General features: G+C 43.1%; 1 protein-coding gene across 4 annotated transcripts in view; it reads left to right on the forward strand.

Moving 5' to 3' along the window:
- DAPK1 (death associated protein kinase 1) overlaps positions 1–22116 on the forward strand; it is a 131032-nt gene that overhangs the window by 77587 nt on the left and 31329 nt on the right. For all 4 annotated transcript variants that reach the window (XM_030566655.1, XM_030566652.1, XM_030566653.1 and 1 more), the window contains exons 10-16: positions 1468–1557; positions 3073–3165; positions 6807–6926; positions 11864–11962; positions 13802–13900; positions 18094–18192; positions 21784–21981. In XM_030566655.1, the coding sequence (XP_030422515.1) occupies positions 1468–1557; positions 3073–3165; positions 6807–6926; positions 11864–11962; positions 13802–13900; positions 18094–18192; positions 21784–21981 (798 nt within the window). The remainder of the gene's footprint in view (positions 1–1467; positions 1558–3072; positions 3166–6806; positions 6927–11863; positions 11963–13801; positions 13901–18093; positions 18193–21783; positions 21982–22116) is intronic.

Below are 22116 nucleotides of genomic sequence, written 5' to 3' on the forward strand. Positions count from 1 at the left end.
GTTTTAGGTTGAGTAACTAAATCAGTTTAGTTACACTAGTATGAACTCTAAAAATACACACACTTAAACTGGTTTAAACTGTACTTAAGCAGTTTTTATATTAATGTAGTTACTCTGGTTCCAGTTTTCCAGCCGGGCACAAGAGAAGAAGTTAGTCTGATAGCCTGAACACCCTGATTTTCTAGATATCTCATTTTCCTGCCACCATTTGCCCCATGTTTAAAAAAATAACAATCTAGCACCCCAGTTCCATATGCTAATCTAAATCATACACTGGCATTTGGGGCCTTCCTAATCACAGAACGTGCCAGGTCACTTAACACAAGCATGTACTCATCTGAGGGTTGGTGCTTAGTGTTAGTTCTGAGAGCTTATCTATGTGGAGTGCATAACTCAAGTGTAAATCTGACCAGTGGACCATACTGCCACACACTAAAAGTTCTATAGTTCAGGTTTATCTAAAGCGCACTCTGAAACTTCTAGTTCATGGCAGCAGGGTCTACGTTGCCACTTCGTGCACTGCAAGCAAGAGGGCTGTAGATTCACACACAAGCTTGCCGCACATTAAATCTTCATATAGGTAAGCCCTGATAAGTGGCATGCAGCACTGGAGCCTATCACAGTTGTTTTGTAAACTAGTGAAATGACATGGGAGATGTTGGATACCAAATTGATTATACTGAAAGCAGAAGAAAACCTGGGCTGCATTTATAATCAACCAGGAAATCCTTACAGAAAACAGGTCTTTGCCAGTACACCAGGATGCAGGAGGGGTCTCTGCCTGACAGAGAGAAGTCCTAGGTTAAGGATTAAAACAAAAAAAAAAATCAGAAGGTTTACAAAACATTTAACTTTCTTTTGAAACTTGGTAACTTATTACTCTGGAAAGATCTTTCAAATTAATAGAGCAGTCAACTACTCTGACTAAGCTCCTTAGCTGGATATTTCTGCTAAGGCAGTCAGCAGCAAAATAGTTAACTATGCTTATACTTGTAATTTAATGTTTAGAGGTGACACTTTAATGCCTCTCTGATATGAATAAGGTGGTACAATTGTCTATGCCTTTAGTCAGCACTGTATTCATAAACTGTCTTTAGGACACAATGAGATGGAACATAGGGTTTGGGGTTTTGTTTTTTTTTAAACTACAACTTAAGGAAAAAAGAGGGATGATATGTGCATAGTAACCCTAACTCTTTGGAACATGTAACATTTCTACAGGTGTGGCTTCCTGAAGTGCCTGCTGATTTCTTCAAGCATAGTGACTGCATACTTTACTAGGTCTTGCATATTAGACTGGTGCCTTTTTGTATGCTTTACTGCAATGCTTGGACTTCACTGTCTTTGCAACCACAGATCATTGTTTAGTAGGAGTTAAGATTGTACAGCAGGAAAATGATTTTGTGAAAGCAGTGGCATAATTGAGGGATATTTAAAAATATCCTTTTGTGCCTCTTTTCCTCATAGCCTAAGGATACCCAACAAGCACTTAGCAGAAAAGCATCTGCAGTAAATATGGAGAAATTCAAGAAGTTTGCAGCACGAAGAAAATGGAAAGTAAGTTATTTAGCAAGTCTTCATAAAACTGGTGATGAATGTAATGGCGTTCTCTTCTCAGGATAAACACAAGTGAAATATTGTTAATTTTATTGCTTTTTTGCTCAAATGAAGCTTAGTATCTGAAGCGTCATTAAAAATAGAAAATACATTTTAGTACCAAATCAAAGTCTTTGCAGTATGGGGGAAGAGGAAGGAGAAACCTCTTCCTGTGTTGACTTGGAGTACATTTGTAGGTGCTCAGATACTGTGGTTGTGGGGATGTAGTGTAAAAAGCTAAGGAGAAATTTTATTCATTACTGAACTGAGTATGAATACATAAATTATTGTTGGGCACTGAGCTTATATTCAGTTTATAAAAACTGTTTTTATATAGTATCAAGACAGTCAAAGAACGAGTGCATATTTACAATTGAAAAGCATTTATATTTTATTATATTTATTTTTTATGCCTCTAATGTCATGTCAAATGTTATAGATGTTCATGGCAGTGTAAATATGCAAGGAGGCTAGTCTAAAAACAGTGAAAAGGAAACAACTGGAGTTGGTCAACAGTGGGGGTGGGGAGGCAAAAATTTGGTTCCTGCCCCACAGAGATTACGGTCTATGGCTCTGCGCCTTGAAAGACTCAGAAGCTAGGCTTACATAAACTGAAACTGGCCATGGAATTGGCAGAGTATAGGTAGGTTTAAGGAGTAGAATCAGCAAAGGAGAGAACTTCACTTCTTCACCACACATACTGCAAGACCTGCACTGAAGCAAGGGAAGGAAGGGACGTAGCATAAGAAATCTATGTACAATGATACCAGAGTTAAGCAAGAGCCAGCAATGGGATGCATAAATTATAAAAGAGAAGTTCCTTCTTTGGAATAGAGGTAAAGAAATAGGATTTTTCTCTCTGGCTTAAGCATTAGAAAAAAATACTAAATGTCTGCCCTCGGAAATCTGTTTCCCAAGATTCAGTGTCTGGTTTAGGTGGGATCAACTGTGCTTGTAAAGCTTAAGTTGCATGAGAAATGTCAGTCTTCTCTGGTGTCCAAGAAGAAGCAGTGGGTAGACATCTTCATCCTGTTGTATAATGTAACATTTATAGGAACACTATCAGATAATTTAGGTCCAAATTAAACTGTATATGTGTGGACATTTTAAAATGAGAAACCCCATTCATAGAAGTATTTTCATGAAATATATGGCCTGAGCAAGGGGAATTTAGCACAAGTACTTCTTTTTGTTTGCATAGAAAAATGTTTAAATCCAATGCTTGCTACGCATTGTTGTTCTACTGAAACAGACAAGTCTGTTTTTATTACCAGTACAGATGAAACCCAATGAGTAAACAGCATAAACAGTGAAAACACTGATTTATCAAAAATTCTTTCCACTTGAATGTGTTTAAAACCACAAATTTCCTTTTCTGTGGTGATAAAGTTTGTTTTAAAAGAGTTTCTTCCTATCACAAATGTTGTATTTGGTATTTTAAGTAAAAATGGCTTTTCTTTTCTTATTTTTAAAAAGCAATCAGTACGCTTAATTTCATTGTGCCAAAGATTATCAAGATCCTTCTTATCCAGAAGTAACATGAGTGTTGCTAGGAGCGAAGATACCCTGGTAAGCATATGTTTTTATTGGTTTAATGCTTTAAATACTTTCTGACATATAACAACATGAATACTGAAATATTTTAAAATGGATATTATTTCCAGTGTGGCAAGAATAGATTCAGGAAGTTTTAGGCCAGAAGGGTCCATTATGATCATTTATTCTGACCTCCTGCATAAGACTATAGAATTATAATCACTAACTTCTGCATTGAGTCCAATAACTTGTGGTTCAAATTTATTTATCATGGTATTGTAGTTTGATTCATGGGAAACTTTCACACCGTAGTAATGATAAAATAACCTGCAAATGATCAATACATCTCAGTTGCTCAGGGTACTGTATGATATAAACCATTATTTTTTAGCAAAAAAGCTTAGAATATTTAAAATGAATAAAAATGTAGGTGCTGCTGCAATGTAAATATTGCAGGAAAACATTTTGAGCAAGCAGTAGCCAAATTTGAATAAGTAAAGCAGTCAGATGTAAAAGTGGGGGCAAGTTGACTTGAGATGGGTGTTAAGGAGTCACGCACCCGAGGGCTCACCACAGTAGAGACACAATTGCTTAGCATGCCTTAGATTTCGGAGATCTGTATGTCTCAGTCTGGAAACCATAGAAGTCTATAGGGTTCCTTAGTTTTCAAGGTGTAAGAAGGAATTGTCCCTTGTACTAACACAGTTATGGAATGCCCTTTGTGTTATGGCAGATAGAATGGAAAAATGTATGACACACATTCTAGAGCAGGGCTGGGCAAACTTTTTGGCCCGAAGGCCACATCTGAATATGGAAATTGTCTGGCAGGCCATGAATGCTCATGAAATTGGGGTTGGGGTGCAGGAGGGGGTAAGGGCTCCAGCTGGAGGTGTGGGCTCTGGGGTGGGACCAAGGGGTTCAGAGGGCAGGAGGGGGACCAGGGCTAGGGCAGGGGGTTGGGGCATGAAGTGAGGGTGAGGGCTTAGGTTGGGGGTGCAGGCTGTGGGATGGGGCAAGAAATGAGGAGTTTAGGGTGCAGGAAGGAGCTCCGGGCTGGAGCAGGGGGTTAGGGTTTGGGGGTGAAAGTGCGAGGGCTCTGGCTGGTGGTGCAGGCTCAGGGGTGGGGCTGGGGATGAGGCATTGGGGATGCAGGAGGGTGCTCTTGGTTGGGACTGGGGCAGGGCAGGAGGGGGCTCCGGGCTGGAGCAAGGGATTGGAGCATAGGAGGAGCTCGAGGATACAGGATCCGGGTGGCACTTACCTCAAGCAGCTCCTGGAAGTAGCCACATGTCTCCCCCTCTGACTTCTACGTGGAGGAGTGGCCAGGCGGCTCTGCGCATTGCCCCGTCTGCAGGCACCGCCCCTGCATCTCCCATTGGCTGCGGTTCCCAGCCGATGGGAGCTGCGGGGGCAGTGTGCGGACCCCTCCTGACTGCCCCTAAAGAGAGTGTAGAGCGGCCCCCAACCCCACTCCCGGCTGGAGTGCGGGAACAGGGCAAGCTCCAGACCCTGCTTCCCAACAGGAGCTCAAGGGCTGGATTAAATCGGCTGGAGAGCCGGATGTGGCCTGTGGGCTGCAGTTTGCCCACCCTTGCTCTAGAGCTTCAAATCATACCACAGCTCTTCATTGGCAGGGTTAGGAAAAAAAATTCTGTGCACCGGTTTGTGCATTATTAATTAGTGATAGGGCCAAGAGGCTCCAATTAGAGTTAGCATAATGGGGCTAGGCAGGGTGTAATTGCACAGAAAGATTGGAGTTAGCATAATGGAGCTAGGCAGGGTGTAACTGCACAGTAAGATAGCAAAAGCAACCAGTAGAAATGTGCCCCTTCATTCATCCAAGATAGATGTGTTTGAGTTCTACTCTGTCAATACCTTTTTTCGAATGACACCTTGTTTGCTGTGTGTCATGTCTATCTTCTGGCTTTGACTGAAGCCACTGGAGGGCAATTCTGAGTATTCTGGAATGGCATAGAGGTGAGGATAGGCTTGCCCTAGAGTCCTTTCACAAAATTGCCCTTTCTACTTACTGTTGTGTTTAGTTGTGCTACCTGATTCCTGCATTCCAACTTCAGATGTAGCTAGCAGCTGCATATCAGCCATGTGTCTGTATAACTTGTGGAGAGAGTTCAAGATGACAGATGCTAGAGAAATGCAAACAAACGTGCTTATGATTCTCTAATGCGGTGTTTGCAACATCCTGATTTATTACCATAGCAACTGTTCCTCCCTTTCTGCCCTGAACTGGTCTACTTGACCTTCTGAATTAGTCAAGAAGAACAGGATGATTCAGAAAGGGCAAACTTATAGTTGCACACAAGTTCTATTGACAGCAATGTCAATAAGTGAAAGGCAGACAGGAGGGCATTTTTAATGTTTTTTACGCTCTTTCTGAATGTAAGAGGGATTTTTAAAGACCTAAAGGTCAATCTGCAAGTGTAAGTCTGGATATGTCTACACTGAAATCAGGAGATGTGATTGCAGCATGTGTAGACGTACCTGAACTAGCTTTGATCTAGCTAGCCCAGGCCACCACCCCGTTGCTGCAGTTATAGTGCTGTTGTTACTTGAACTAGCTAGCTAGATCAAAGCTAGCTCTGGTATGTCTGCACAAACCGCAATCACACCTCCCAGTTTCAATGTTTACGTACCTTGAGAGATGTTGAGCACCCTCCTCTTGCACTGACCTTGCAGGATGGGCCCAGAGAGTACATTAGACCCTATGCCAGTTTATGCAGATGTATGCCTTTTCAGTTTAAGCCCTTGGGAGTATAGTTAGAAGCTTGTAAATCCAGAAGCTTTCTCTTTTTAGCTTGCTCTTCAGGTTTTAATGCAGTCTTTTAGGAAATATCCTGTGATTAGCAAAGCTTAAACATTAACGCATTCGAATGAAGTAAACATACTTTTTTCTGAGCATTAATAGTCTTAAAAATCAAAAATTCTGCAGAGACTTCTTTGTTACCCATTGTATCCTCCCATTATACCTCCTGAGCAAGTCATGTTCTCGCTTCCTCTTTCCTTTTCTTATTGTGCTATTTGTTCTATTACCCATACTACTCTTGTTCCTATTGCTATACTTTTTAACACTGAATCACCATTGAAGATGTCACACCAACTCTTTAGAAGGCAAGTGCTAGTGTTTAAAACATTAAAAAACTCAGGATAAGGAAGATTAGGGTGATTCAAAAATCAGGCTACATGATTTTCTTTTCTGTGAATTTTTGCTGACTTACCCATGGAGAACACTGGGAAGTATAAGGTTTGTACCTGCATCTTATATTGTTGTTTTAGGTGCATTTTTTAAACGGGTTCTTAACTTGCATCTTCAGCTTTACTTTATACAACTCTCCATTTAGATGATACATGGAAAATTCCAGTAAGGAAACAATGTGGGAGAAAGACTTCTCTGGAATCTCATGCAGTAAATAATGTGTACAGATGTGGGAAAAAAACGCACATCTTATTAGGGTAAATAAGGTAGTGGTTCCTACATTTTAGCCGCGCGATTCTTGTGAATATGTTTTCCAGACTTGCAGCTGAATGGCTGTACAGTGCTTTGAAAATGTAATTTTTTTCCCTTATCCTGACAGGTGCTGGGGGATTATTATTTTTTTACTGTTATTATTTTGGAAGCTAATGATGATTTTTTTTTCTATTTCTTTGTTAACTTTGAGGATGAGGAGGATTCATTTGTGATGAAAGCCATCATTCATGCCATCAATGATGACAATGTTCCTGGACTACAGCATCTCCTGGGTTCGCTGACTAATTACGATGTCAATCAACCCAACAAGGTATGGTGTTAGGTCTGTGCTGCGACAAGTGGGGCGGGGGCAGATATCTGTTTGTTTTTGTATAGAGCGATGTGGCTATAAAATAGAAATGTAATATTTGAAATAAGACTAACAGTCAAATGGCTTTAAGCTGTCCTAGGAAATGTTATGTTAGGAGTTCGTTGTTCATTCCTCTCAAACTGTCTGGATATGGAAGCCATACTTTTTTTTCTAGGCCTCTGAAATGTAAAGGAGCACGGTTGCTTGAAAATCAGCACAAAATTTAAGTTTTGGTAATAAAAAGAAAAATCCTAAAACTTGCAATTAAATATAACCACAAATATTTTAAATCATGATGGAAATTGGTAGGGTGGGGGTGGATTCAGCATCACAGGAGAACATGCAGGTGTGCATGAACCTGTGTGCAGGACATTGGCAGGAGCCTGATGTTTGTGAGTGCAATGGGCTACAGGGTGGGAGAAAAGCTCCTGCTGTACCTTTTTCAATGGATATATGTGTGTTTGCAGCACTTGCTGTAGCTATGCATTGGAAAGAGATGAAATATAGTAAGAGGCCACACTGGCTTAACCAGGAGATCTTCGATGATCTGAAACTGAAAAAAAGTGTCCTACAAAAAGTGAGAACTAGAACAGGTTTCAAGGGATGAATATAAAAAAAAAACCACACATGTAGAGACAAAATTAGAAAGGCCAAGGCAAAAAATGAGATTAAACTAGCTAGGGACATAAAGGATAACAAGAAAGCATTTTACAAATACATGAGAAGCAAGAGAGAGACAAAGGACAGGCTGATTACTCAAGGAGGAAGGAAAGACAATAACATAAAACATAGCAAAGGCCAAAGTGTTAAATTCTTTTTTATTTTCACCAAAAAATTTAGCAGTTATAGGTTGACTAACCTAGAAGACAATAAGCTGATAAGTAACAGCAGGGATTTGTCAGGAACAAGCCACGACAGATCAGCCTAGTATCCTTCTTTTACAGGGTAGAAAGCCTTGTGCATATGGGGGAAACAGTAAATATATTCATAAATGGTTTGGATAATGGCATGGAGAGTACACTTACGAAGTTTGCAACTGGAAGGAGTTGCAAGTGCTTTGGAGAATATGATTAGAATTCAAAATGATTTTGACAAACTGGTGAAATGGTCTGAATTAAATAAGATGAAATTCTGAGGACAAATGCAAACTACTATACTTAGGAAGGAATACAAATACAAAATGTGAAATGAATGCCTAAGAAGCAGTGCTGCAGAAAAGGAACTGGAGGCTATAGTGGATCACATTAAATAATGAGTCAACAATGTAATACAGTTGCAAAAAAGTGAACATCGTTCTGGGATATATTATAGAAGTGTTGCCTGAAAGACACAAGAAGTAATTATCCTACTCTATTGAGCACTGATAAGGCTTCAGCGAGGTGGCCAGTTTTGGGCACCATGCTTCAGGAAAGATGTGGAAATTGGAAAAAGTCCAAAGAAGAGCAACAAAAATGATTAAATATCTAGAAAACATGACCTATGAGAAAAGATGGAAAAAATTAGGTTTGTTTAGTATGGAGAAGAGAAGACTGAGGGGGAACATAAGTCTTCAAGTACATGAAAGGATGTTATAAAGAGGAGGGTGATAAATTGTTCTCAATCACAGAGGACAGGACAAGAAGTAATGGCTTAAATTGTAGCAAGGGAGGTTTAGGTTGGACATTAGGAAAAACTTTAACTGTCAGGGTAGTTAAGCACTGGAACCAATTACCTCGGGAGAGGTCAGGGGCGGCTCCAGGCCCCAGCACGCCAAGCGCGTGCTTGGGGCGGCATGCCGTGGGGGGCACTCTGCCAGTCGCTGGGAGGGCAGCAGGCGGCTCCAGTGGACCTCCCGCAGGCGTCCCTGCGGAGGGTCTGCTGGTCCTGCGGCTCCAGTGGAGCATCTGCAGGCACACCTGTGGGAGGTCCACCGGAGCCGCGAGACCCGCAGAGCGCCCCCCGCGGCATGCTGCTGTGCTTGGGGCGGCGAAATGGCTTGAGCTGCCCCTGGGAGAGGTTCTCGAGTATCCGTCATTGGAGGTTTTTAAGAACAGGTTAGACAAACGTCTGTCAGGGATGTCAGGCAATACATAGTCTTGCCTCAGTGCCAGGGGCAGGGCTGGCTCCAGGCACCAGCCCAGCAAGCAGGTGCTTGGGGCAGCCACAACAGAGAGGAGCAGTACATCCGGGTCTTTGGCGGCGAGTCCCTCGCTCCCTCTCGGAGTGAAGGACCTGCCGTGAAATTGCCACCGAGGAATGAAGTGGCAGTGGTAGGCATGCCGCTGAAGTGCCACAGATCACGATCATTTTTTTTGGCTGCTGCTTGGGGCGGCAAAAACCCTGGAGCCAGCTCTGGGCAGGGGACTGGACTGGATCACCTATTGAAGTCACTTCCAGTCCTACATTTCAGTGATTTGATAGAGAAGGTGGGGTGGAGTGGGACATGTATCATGTATCCTAAGTGTGGTGTGAGCAGGAAAGGAGGCAGCCTGGATAGCAGTGGCTTTAATGTATGTGTTGGTGTGAAGGGAATGTGTTTGAAGGGGAAGGAGTGAATATTAGTTAGGAGCATGCAAGAGAATTTGTGATGGGGTTGAAATCCAACTATCAAACTGATGTCTTAAATAAATTAAGTTTACAGTAAAGGATTTCAGGATTGGGAGCAAGATGAAAGATGGTTTAGTGCATATCCAAATGAATATACAAGAGAACTTTTGTAACTGTATTTTTAACAGCCATATAATGATGATGTAATATATTTACTCACATTCTTGTTTCCAATGCACAGCTTGGAACAGTTGCTCTCCTAAAACATGTTATTCTTGGAATCAGCCTTTGCTTTTGCTAGGAACTGTTTCTTAATGCAGGTGAAGATACCTGCATTTAAAATGTTCCCTTTGAATCCCAGATTAAGGGCATCAGTTCCACCTCTTTGCCAAAATTGGGTTTGTAAGACCTTTTTTTTAAAAAAAGGTAATAGCCCAGGCTACAGAAAGAGGAAACAGGAAATATGATATAGGTAGTAGGGTTGTCGAGCAATTAAAATTAATTGTGATTAATTGCAATGTTAAGCAGTAATAGAATACCATTTATTTAAATATTTTGGATATTTTCTACAGTTTCAAACGTATTGATTTCAATTATAATGTAGAATATAAAGTGAACAGCGCTCACTTTATATTTTTGATTACAAATATTTGCATTGTAAAAAACAAAAGAAATAGTATTTCTCAGTTCCCCTAATACAAGTACTGTAATGCAATCAATTTATCATGAAAGTTGAACTTACAAACATAGAATTATGTATTAAAAAAGTGCATTCAGAAATAAAACAATTAAACTTTAGAGCCTACAAGTCCACTTTTGGCAAGATATTTACATGCTAGATGCACTAAAGATTCATATGTCCCATCATGCGTCAACCACTGTTCCAGAGGACATGCGTCCATGCTGATGACGGGTTCTGCTCAATAACAATCCAAAGTAGTGAGTCCACACCTCATCCCTCTCAGATTTTGGAAGGCACTTCAGATTCTTAAACCTTGGGTCAAGTTCTGTAGCTATCTTTAGAAATCTCGCATTGGTACCTTCTTGCATTATTTCAGATCTACAGCAAAATTGTTCTTAAAATGAGCATGTTCTGAGTCGTCATCTGAGACTACTAGAACATGAAATATATGGCAGAATGCGGGTAAAACAGGGCCGGAGACCTACAATTCTACCCTGTGGAGTTCAGTCACAAATTTAATTAATGCATTATTTTTTAACGAGCATCATCAGCATGGAAGCATGTCCTCTGAAATGATGGCTAAAGCTTGAAGGGGCATGCAAATGTTTTACATATCTGGCATGTAAATACCTTGCAATGCCAGCTACAAAAGTGCCATGTGAATGCCTGATCTCACTTTCTGGTGACATTGCAATTAAGAAGTGGGCAGCACTGTCTCCTATAAATGTAAGCAAACTTGTTTGTCTTGGCAATTGGCTGAACAGGAAGTAGTACTGAATAAACTAGTAGGCTCTAAAGTTTTGCATTGTTTTGGTTTTGAGTGCAGTTATGTACAAAAAAAAAAAAAATCTACATTGTAAGTTGCACTTTCCTGACAGAGATTGCGCTATAGTACTTGTTTGGGGTAAATTGAAAAATACTAATTTTTGTTTGTTTTTACAGTGCAAATATTTGTAATAAAAATAATATAAAGTGAACAGTATACACTTTGTATTCTGTGTTGTAATTTAAATCAATATATTTGAAAATGTAGAAAAACATCCAAAAATATTTAATAAATTTCAATTGGTATTCTACTGTTTAATAATGCGATTAAAACTGAGATTAATTGTAATTTTTATTATTTTTTTTTTAGTTAACGGTATGAGCTAACTGCAATTAACCGACAGCCCTAATAGGTAGTGTTAGATGACATGTATTGTTCAGCCATTTTCTGAGATGGGATGATTTTTACAAGGTGTCATTACCAAAAAAATCTTGAAGATCTCTGTGGTCTGTTTTCGTGGTGCAGTCACATGAAATTGCCAGATAAGGCAGAAAGGAAGATGGCACGCATCTCTAAAATAATGTACCCACTGCTTATATTCAGACTTCTTAAACTTTATTTAAGAGCTTAACTAGAGGAGAACTTCAGGTGCCCAACTCATTTGAAAATGACGTTGTGTTTATTTAGGTCATAAATATAGATGTAGAACCTAATTATAGGCACTCTAATTTGAAAACGCTGGCCCATGTTTGTAGATTGTTCCCTGTAGACCATTTTTTTAAATGTGACTTTCTCTCAGTAACATGGAAAATCAGTAGTTCCTTTGTAAATTTGTAGTCCAAATTGCTATTTCAGCATTCTTCCCCTCCGCATCCAAATCTCTCAAAAGACAATATTGTTCCAGTTTTTATTCTCTGTTTTCAGCATGGAACACCACCACTGCTAATTGCTGCTGGCTGTGGAAACATTCAGATGCTTCAATTACTCATAAAGCGAGGATCCCGTATTGATATTCAAGATAAGGTCAGGATTCTATTTTGTCGTAATTAATTGTTTAAGTGCTCTTTAGTTCCAGCACATTTTAGCAGGAGACAAGCAGGTCATGACAGATCTTTTATAGAAGTAAAGAAAGAAGAAACTATTAGCAAATACAGTTATCCAGTTTCTGCTATAGCAAAAAGACAAAAATAAATTTTCTCCTTTTGTTAACAACTTTAGTTACTATTAGTGAGTTTTCTGTCATATTAGTGGGTTTTATTTCAGCTAATGTAGTAAATTATTTCAAGTTATTCATCTTAAAAAGTTTTCTACTTTAGAAACTGTCTTCATTGGATTAGTTTCATATTTCTCTTATACCAAATTAGCCAGAGTGCTTTTAACAAACTGCTACAGAATGATAAATGTACTGTTTAATTACTTGAACTGTCATTCCTATTATGGACTGGGCTTATAATGGAGATTCTTTGTGAAAAACATTTATACTTTTTTTAAAAGTGTTACGTGGTGGCTTTGGCTGAAATAATGTAAGTTGCCTGGGCCACTAACTTGTTAAATCACTATGTATTGACTTAAAATATTTGAGAGAGTATTTTTTTTCCCATGAAGTATTGTTTGGTGGTTCTTCCTTCCAGCCCCGGCAGCTGGGCAAACTATCTTTTAAGAGAATATGAGGATGTTAAGATAATTTGATATTAACTCTTGTTCAACAGACATGAAGTACCAAAACTTTTGTCAAGGTTTGATGAAAATTCTAATGCTGGCTCTTCTGGAAAACTTGTGGAGATTTTCTTGGTTTTGTTGTTTCGTTGGCTTATTTTGGCTGTGGATGAGCCTACTGTTGTTCAGCACACACGTAGGGATGTGTGTGTGCGCGCACAAAGTTTTATAGCCTAGTGCAGACCTGCACAACATACGGCCTCACTGTGCGACCCGCGGCAGGGAATCAAAGGGCTCTGGGCTGCCCAGAGCCCTTTAAATCTCAGCCGCAGCCAGGATACATAGGGTTCTGGGCTGCCCGCAGCCGCGGGGAGCCCTTTAAATCTCAGCCGCGGCCGGGATTCATAGGGATCTGAGCTACCCACAGCGGCGGGGAGTCCAGAGCCCTTTAAATCTCAGCCGCGGATGGGATTCAAAAGGCTCTGAGCTACCCGCTGCTTCCGGCAGCCCAGAGCCCTTTAAATCTCAGCCGCGGCCGGGATTCATAGGGCTCTGGGCTGCCCGCAACTGCAAGGAGCCCAGAGCCCTTTAAATCTCAGCCGCAGCCAGGATTCAAAAGGCTCTGAGCTGCCTGCAGCTGCGGGGAGCCCACAGCCCTTTAAATCCCAGCTGCGACTGGGATTCATAGGGCTTTGGGCTGCCCGAGGCTGCAAGCAGCCCAGATCCCTTTGAATCCCAGTCGCAGCTCCAGCGGATGGGTTGGGGCTGGGATTTAAAGGGCTTGGGCTCCCCTCAGCAGCAGGAGCTCTGGGCCCTTTAAATCCCTGCCCCAGCCCCGCAAAGTTCCGGGTTCCTGCACCCGCCAGAGCCCCGGGCTATTTAATTTGCCCCTGAGGGCTCCCAGCCACTTCTTCAGCTGGGAGCCCCGGTTGAGTTAAAATGAAGTATCACCTCCCCACCCTCAACCTTCCTTTTTGGCCCACAGCTGTTTTGGTGGGGCAGCGCTGGGGAAGGAGGGTTTGTTTCTGCAGGGCTAGGCGGTGCGTTTCCCGGGGGTGGGAGGTCCTGGGGGGGTTCGGCCCTCAGCTGTTTTCTTTGGAGTAATGTGGCCCTCACCGCTTTACGAGTTGTGCAGGCCTGGCCTAGTGAATATCCTGAAATGTAATGTTTTTGTTCATTACCTTTATAAACAAATATTTTGAACAGGCTGGATCTAATGCAGTCTACTGGGCTTCTCGACATGGTCATGTACAAACTCTGAAATTTCTCTGTGAAAGTAAATGCCCTTTGGATGTTAAGGATAAGGTAAGGAAAAAGCTCTTTTCGTTGTCAACTTAAATACTGAGAGTATTAACTGTATTTTAGAGTATTACCAGCAGCTTATTGTTGTTTTTAGCCATGCTAGCTAGATTACCTCCTACAACCCTAATCCTAGCTGTGAAAGACCTAACTCATAGAACCTTCCCTTAGTCCGGGGAAGCCTACCTCCCGCAACCCTTGCCTGGGGAGGCACGCCCTCTGCACCCTTAGCCCTAACCTGGTGACACCTATTTCCTGGAAATAAGCCTATCTTGACAAGCACTCAGTGCTAGATCCCTAACCCAAGCCTGGGGCATCCTGCCTCTTAGAACCCTAACCCTAGCCTGGGGCAGGCTTACCTCCTGCAACCCTAATCCTGGGAGGCCTTAGTACTCGAACCCTAAGCCAAATGAGGCCTACCCTCTGGAACTATAATCCTAATCTGGGGAGAAATACCTCCTGGAAACCTAACCCTTACCTGGGAAGTCCCACCGCCTCAAACCCTATCCCTAGCCTGGCGATGTCTACTTCTTTGAAACCTAAACCTACCCTACAGAGTGCTTAGTGCTAGAAACCTAACCCTAGCGCAGTCCGGCTGACCTCCTGCAGCCCTAACCCTAGGCCGGGCCAGCCAACCTCCTGCAGCCCTAACCCTAGGCTGGGCCAGCCAACCTCCTGCAGCCCTAACCCTCGCCCGGGCTGGCCAACCTCATGCAACCCTAGCCCAGGCCCAGGGAAACCTTCTTCTTTCTATCATAACCCTAGACCAGGAAGGCCTAGGTCCTAGAAACCTAACCTTTGTCTGTGAAAGAACCACATCTTATAGTGCTATGCCTACAACAGAGAGTCCTACTGTCTAGAGCCCCTAATCTTAACTCATGGAGGCCTACCTTCTACGACCCTACCCTTAGCTGAGAGAGGCTTACCTTTCAGAACCAGAACCCTAACCCTATCCTGGGGAAGCCTACCTCCTAGAATCTAAACCTTGACTTGTGGACACCTGCCTCCTAGAAGCTTGACCTTAGCCTTGGGAGACCTAGCTCCTAGAACATTAACTCTGTGGCAAGGAAACTAACCTCCTTCAACCCTAACCCTAGCCCAGGCAGGCCTACTTCCTAGAGCCCTGGGTATCTGAGCTGCACTCGCACCTTTGATTGCAGTATAGATAAAGTCTTCATCAGTGAGACAAATCTAGTTGTTGAGGAAGTCCTCAGCGATGCTGTGTATCAAAGGCTGTCTTTGCAAGTCAAGTGACAATAATAATATAGCTAGTTTGGTAGTCTTGTAGTGATGGTCTTTTTTATTGGGAAAATAAACCCATGCATATGAGTGTGATAAGTATATAAGTGCACTTCCCACGCTTCTTAATGAAAATGCTTCAGTTTCTCATAAAGAAGATCCCCCACTGATGTCCAGGATAATATCAGGATTCTGTTTTCATTTATCCTGAATGAAAAGAATTTTGTCTTGAAATTGAATGTAGCAAAGCTCAGTGCAATTCAGAGCTAATGAAAAATTACCTTATCTCCACGAATGTTACTAAGGACAGGTCAACACTAGAATTTTTTGCCATTGTAGTAAGGTCAGTTAGAGATTTTATTTATTTATTTATTAACATTTTTATGCCAACAAGAGTCCTCATATAGACACAATTGTACCAGCATAAAAGTGCTTTTGCCAGTTTAGCTTATTTTGCTCAGAGCACTGGTACAAGCTGTACTGGCAAAAACATTACTTTGGCTGGATAAGCTGTATGAGGTTTGTGTTGGCCAGCTGGTTTCTAGTGTAGGCCTCGCCTAAATAAACTATTTATTTTAGATGTTAATACCTGAATAAAAATTCTATCCTATGCTCTAGGAGCCGTTACAACATTTAAAAACTGTATATTATCTTTTTAGTGTCGTATGACAACATAATAAGCTTCTCATCAAGCCTCAGATAATTACAGCACCGTCGCCTCCAGTAGCCCAGGCAAAAATTCTCTCCCCTTAGACATACATCTCTCCCCTAGTACCAGAGAGAAAAGATGGATCATAGAGTATGTTGACGGATCAGATCTCTGACAAACAGTGGGGAAATAAATTCCAGGAGAGGCCTTCACAGATAACTGCCAGTTGCTCCCCGCATTTATAAGAAGGGAGCTGTAGCTTGAATGTCTGCACTGACTGAATTTGTGGCAGTATGGCATGGGAAGAGGTGGTCTCTCAGGTAATTGGGCCAAAAAACATCTAGAGCAGGGGTCGGCAACCTATGGCACGCAAACCAATTTTTAATGGCACGCTGGAGCCTGCCGGGACTCCAATGTGCCATTAAAAATCCTGCCGACGCGGGAAGCTGTAAGGTCTGCGCTCCCTGGCAGAAGTGCCAGCTGAGCACAGCAAGACACCGGCCCCTCCCCCCCCCTTCCCCTGGAGCCCTGCCGCCGCGGGTGCATGCTCCCGCGGGGCAGTGTTTGGCTCCGTGGGGAGGGAAAACCGCTTGTGTGTGGCGGTGACAAAACTCCAGATGAGCGGGGAGCCTCATGGTAAGGAGTTTGGGGCTGGGGATGGGGGTTGGATAAGGGGTGGGGGTAGACAGGGAGCAAGGTGGGTTGGATGGAGGGGGTGGGATCCCGGGGGGGTGGTTAGGGGCAGGGGGCTCTGGAAGGGCAGTTAGGGAGCAGGGAGGGTGGATGGGGCATGGGAGTCCTGGAGTCTGTTAGGGGGTGGGGGGAGGATAGGGGTCAGGGGACAGGGAGCAAGGAGGGTCCTGGGGGGCAGTTAGGGTGGGAGGGTCTCTGGAGGGGGTGGTCAGGGGACAAGGAGCTGTGGGGAGTTGGATGAGTCGAGAGTTCTGGGGGGAGCTGTCAGGAGGTAGGGGTGTGGAGAGGGGTTGGGGCAGGCAGGAAGCAGAGGGGGTTGTATGGGTCCAGAGTTCTGGGGGTCCTGTCAGGGGGCAGGGAGCAGTTAGATAGGCATGGGAGTCCAGGGGGTTCTGTCTGGGTGCGGGGGTGTGGATAAGGGTGTGGGGTCCCAGGAGTGGGTAGTTGGGACAAGGAACGGGGGAGTTGGGAGGGTTCTGGGGGGGGCAGTCACCCCGCCCTCTGCCCTGAACCCTAACCCTTCCCCCACACACACATAGCCCTGAGCCCTGTACCATCCAGCCTTCGACTCCTTCACTGCCTCCATGACCCCAGCCCTAACTCTGGCACCCCCATACATACCCAGCCCTCCTACCCTGACACCTGTACCGCCTCACATGCCCCCAGCCCTCTGCCCTGACTCTTGCACCCCCCACATCCCATGCACCCCGCACATCCCCACCCCCACCCTGAGCACCAAATGGGAGCCCCTGCACCACCACTCGCATTCCCACCTGCACCCCTTACACCAAATGGGAGCTGACCAGGGAAGTGCCCCCACACCTAAACCTCCTGCCTCAATCCTGAGCCCCTTCCTTCATTCTAACTCCTGGCCAGACCCTTCACTCCCAGCCCTGTGCTCAGTCCACTCCCACCCTCAGCTCAGTGCAGAGAGAGGAAGAGAATGGGAGAAGGTAGGTACCCACTGTATGTGGGCAGGGCCTGGACCCTAGACCGGCAGCGGGCTGAGCGGGTCCGGCAGCCAAGATACCGGCTGGCAGGAGCCGGCGGATGGGAACCCATGAGCAGCAGTGGGCTGAGCTGCTGTCAGTCCGGGGTCCCAGCTGCTGGCCCTGCACAGCCCACTGCCGGTCTGGGGTTCTGGCTGCCAGATCCTTCCCAGCTGGGCTCCCGACCGCAGGCCCCACTCAGCCCACCGCCAGCCTAGGTGAACAGAACCCCAGACCAGCAGCGGGCTGAGGGGCTGGTGGTATAAGATCAACGTTTTCATTTAATTTTAAATGAAGCTTCTTAAATATTTTGAAAACCTTGTTTATTTTACAATACAACACTAGTTTAGTTATATAATATATGGTCTTGTAGAGAGAGATCGTCTAAAAAACATTAAAATGTATTACCAGCACATGAAACCTTAAATTAGAGTGAATAAATGAAGACTCGGCACACCACTTCTGAAAGGTTGCTGACCCGTGATCTAGAGCATTAAATGTTAAAACCTACACTTCATATTCCACCCAGAAACTCCCAGGCAGCCAGTGGAACTCAGAGCACTGATGTTCCGTTCATGGGAGTGTGACACATGAAATAACACTTGAATGTGCTTGTTCTATAATTGCAGTCTGGAGAGACAGCGCTCCATGTGGCAGCTCGGTATGGTCATGTAGATGTGGTTCAATATCTCTGCAGCATTGGGTCCAATCCCAATTTTCAAGACAAGGTGGGTAGTATCAGTTCTTCCTCCTACAGAAACATGAGTTCATTCAGCATAAGTAACCATAACTTCTGGTCTTGGCTTATAGTCCCCTACCATGTTTCAAATAAAAACTACTTTGATGTTTTACCCTCCAGTCATAAACAGATGGTAAAGGGTTAATGTCTCTTGTACCTGTAAAGGATTAACAAGCTCAGTAAACCTGGCTGACACCTGACCAAAGAACCAATCGGGAGACAAGATACGTTCAAATCTGGGTGGAGGGAAGTCTTTGTTTTGTGCTGTTTTCTTTGTTCTCTGTTCTCTCGGGGGTTTGAGAAAGACCAGACATGTAGACATGCTCTCCAATCTTTCTGAAAAAGTCTCTTCTATTCAATACTGTAAGTACTAGATAGCAGGCGTATTAGGCATTTGTTTGTTTTCTTTATTGCAAATGTGTATTTTGCTGGAAGGATTTTAACTCTGTTTGCTGTAACTTGTATACTTAGGCTGGGAGGGGGAGTCCCTCTGGTCTAGGTGAAGCTGAAAGACCCTGTAACACATTCCATCGTGATTTTACAGAGATAATTTTTACTTTTTTCTTTCTTTAATTAAAAGCTTTTTCTTTTAAGAACCTGATTGATTTTTTTTTTTTATTCTTGTGAGAGATCCCAGGGGACGGGGTCTGGACTCACCACGGATTGGTGGGGGGAAAGGAGAGAAGAGGGAGGGAAAGGTTAATATCTCTCTGTGTTAGGATCACTGTCTGTGTCTCAGGGAGAGTCTGGGAGGAGGAGAGAAGGGAGGGGGGGAAGGTGAATTTCCTCTCTGTTTTAAGATTCAAGGAGGTTGAATCACAGTGATCTCCCAGTGTAACCCAGGGAGGGGAAAATCTGGGAGGAAGAAAGGAGGGGGGGAATGGTTTATTTCCCTTTGTTTGGAGACCCAGGGAGTTTGGGTCTTGAGTCCCCCAGGGAAGGTTTTGGGGGACCGGGAGTGTACCCAAACACTATATTTTGGGTTGGTGGCAGCGTGATAAGATCTGAGCTAAGAATTAAGCTTAGAAGGGAACAGGACCCCACTTTCTGGATGCTAAAGTTCAAAGTGGGAAAGAGACCCTGACACCTCCTAATAAAGGGAGACTGTTCATAAACTGTGTACATGAGAAAGCTACCTTTATCCTTATAGAACACCAAGATATCTTGAAATGAACTACAGAAGCTTAAGGATGGAGAGAACTGCACCTCTGTTTACACAGCAGAAGTGCAAGTTGTGTGCAAACCTCATGGGTTCAGCTAGCACCTGGGCTGGCCATTGACTCAGCCATGGAGCAGATCCTTCCAAAATTCTTTGAGACTGATAAAAATGATGAGCCAAAGTGATAAACTCCTTATTTTTTTATATATATATAATATAAAATAAGGAGTTTAATTTATTAAACTCAGAGAAGAAACATGCATTTCTTTAAAGAAGATATGTTTAACATATTTCAGCTATTAATTGGAGCCCATTTGGGGAAGGTGAAAAGGGAAATATATCGTCCAAAAAACCCAAACAATTTCCGAGCTCAAATGTGTCTCAGTCCTTGGGAATTCGTTGTCCCTACAGACAGGCTCAAGTCTTTCAAAATACTGTCTGCAATGGGAGAATCTGGAACAGACTCAGACAGTCACAGAAACAGGGCAGCAGGTGAAAATTGCAAAACCAACCCTTTCTCAGTCTGTCAGCTGAGGCCATCCCCATACACGCATGTCTAAAGGCTTCACATGACTGACTGTTATTCCTCCAGTTACCATGGAAAGCTTGAGTCCTCTCTGCTAAGTAAGATCGCCTGTAGTATGAGCTTCAAGTATCTGCCAGGTCCCTTCCCTTATAGCTCAATGGAAGGGTGAGGTGGTTACATCTACAGTCCCGTTGCCCTTGTATTTTGGCAGAAGACCCTTCTTCCCTTTTAATCTTAACTGCTGTGTTGTTATAACCTGTTGCACTTACAACTGCATCTTTCGTAGAACATTTGGATGGCTCTGATAAACCTTAAGTTAGCCTCATAACAATGTTATGAGGCTCAAAGAGCTTAAAGATAAATATTTTAACACATCTTAGGTTCCTTAGTCACTTTTGAAAATGGGGCTTATGCTTTTAAATCACTTAGGTATGCTTTAAAATCTTTAACCTTAAATAACTTGTGGAAGGCAAATCACACTCAGATCTGGAAATTGAATACTGGAGTTCTAACTCCAAATTTTGTGTTTCAACCACTTGCCTAATCCCTGCATAAGTGAAATAGTTTCATATGAATGAGGACATGTTTTCAAATGAGAGAACCTAGGTAAATAATTAGCTTCAGTTGCATGGAAACAGCAAGACTGTGCCAGTATTTGCAGGCAAGTCAGGTATCAGTTATATTTTTGTACTGAGAAATCTGGAATCCAGATGCTTAAGAGAAGATATTGAGTTATCACAATCATTTTGTGTGTCAGAGTGAAGTACGCCCACATTGAGAAAGTTAGCTTAATAAATTATAAGCTGTCATGGTATAACCCCCACTCTGAACCTTAGCGTCCAAAAGATGGGGTACCAGCATGAATTCCTCTAAGCTTAATTACCAGCTTAGATCTTATAGTGCTGCCACCAACCAGGACTTGCAGTGCCTGGTACACTCTGGTCCCCCCAAAACCTTCTCTGGGGACCCCAAGACCCCAAACTCCTTGGGTCTCACAACAAAGGGAAATAAACCATTCCCCCTCCCTTCCTTTCTTTCTCCCAGATCTTCCCCTCCCTGGGTACACTAGGAGATCACTGTGATTCAAACTCCTTGAATCTTAAAACAGAGAGGAATGTCACCTTCCCCCCTCCTCTTTTCCCCTCACCAAGAGGTAATACAGATTCAAGCTCCGTGAATCTAAAACAGAGGAATTCCACCTTCCCCCCTCCCTTCCCTCCTTTCTCCCACCAATTCCCTGGTCAGTACAGACTCAATTCCCTTGAGCCTTAACAAGGGGAAAAATCAATCAGGTCTTTTAAAAAAGAAAAGCTTTTAATAAAAGAAAGAAAAAATAAAAATTGTCTCTGTAAAATTAAGTTGGAAAATGTTACAGGGTCTTTCAGCTTATAGATACTAGAGAGAAGCCTCCCCCCAGCACAAATACAAATTAAAATCCTTCCAGAAAAATACATGTTTGCAAACAAAGAAAACAATCAAAAGACTAAAACCGCCTTATCTACCTAGTACTTACTATTCTGAACATATAAGAGACTGTATCAGAGAGATTGGAAAGAAACCTGGTTGCACGTCTGGTCACTCTCAGAACCCAGAGAGAACAAAGCAAAACCCAAAAAAACCAAACAAAGGCTTCTCTCCACGGCGATTTGAAAGTATTTTGTCTCCTGATTGGTCCTCTGGTCAGGTGTTCCAGGTTCACTGTTTGTTAACCCTTTACAGGTGAAAGAGACATTAATCCTTAACTATCTGTTTATGACAGATGCTAAATCATTTTATAGGATTTAACTTTAATAGACAGATTTCTTTTCTTTCCCCTTCTTCTGGTTTTACAGTACAAGCTGAGGAATGGGCACTACTGACAGCTGTTTTTTATTTTCATTTGTCAATATTGATAGGAAGAAGAAACTCCTTTGCATTGTGCTGCTTGGCATGGCTACTACTCTGTTGCCAAAGCACTCTGTGAGGCAGGTTGTAATGTGAACATTAAAAACAAAGAAGGGGAAACTCCACTCCTGACAGCATCAGCTAGAGGTTACCATGATATTGTGGAATGCTTGGCAGAACACGGAGCTGACCTTGATGCAACAGACAAGGTTAGTTACGGGTGAATGAGTCACATTTAGTCAGGAATTAAATGCAGAGGATGTGAGTGATACAGGACTATATATACCTCTAAATTACTTTCTTTAAAATACTTCATTTGACTGCTTCAACCCATCATTCTTTTT

This window comes from Gopherus evgoodei, chromosome 6, assembly GCF_007399415.2.
Source record: "Gopherus evgoodei ecotype Sinaloan lineage chromosome 6, rGopEvg1_v1.p, whole genome shotgun sequence".
Classification (NCBI taxonomy): domain Eukaryota; kingdom Metazoa; phylum Chordata; order Testudines; family Testudinidae; genus Gopherus; species Gopherus evgoodei.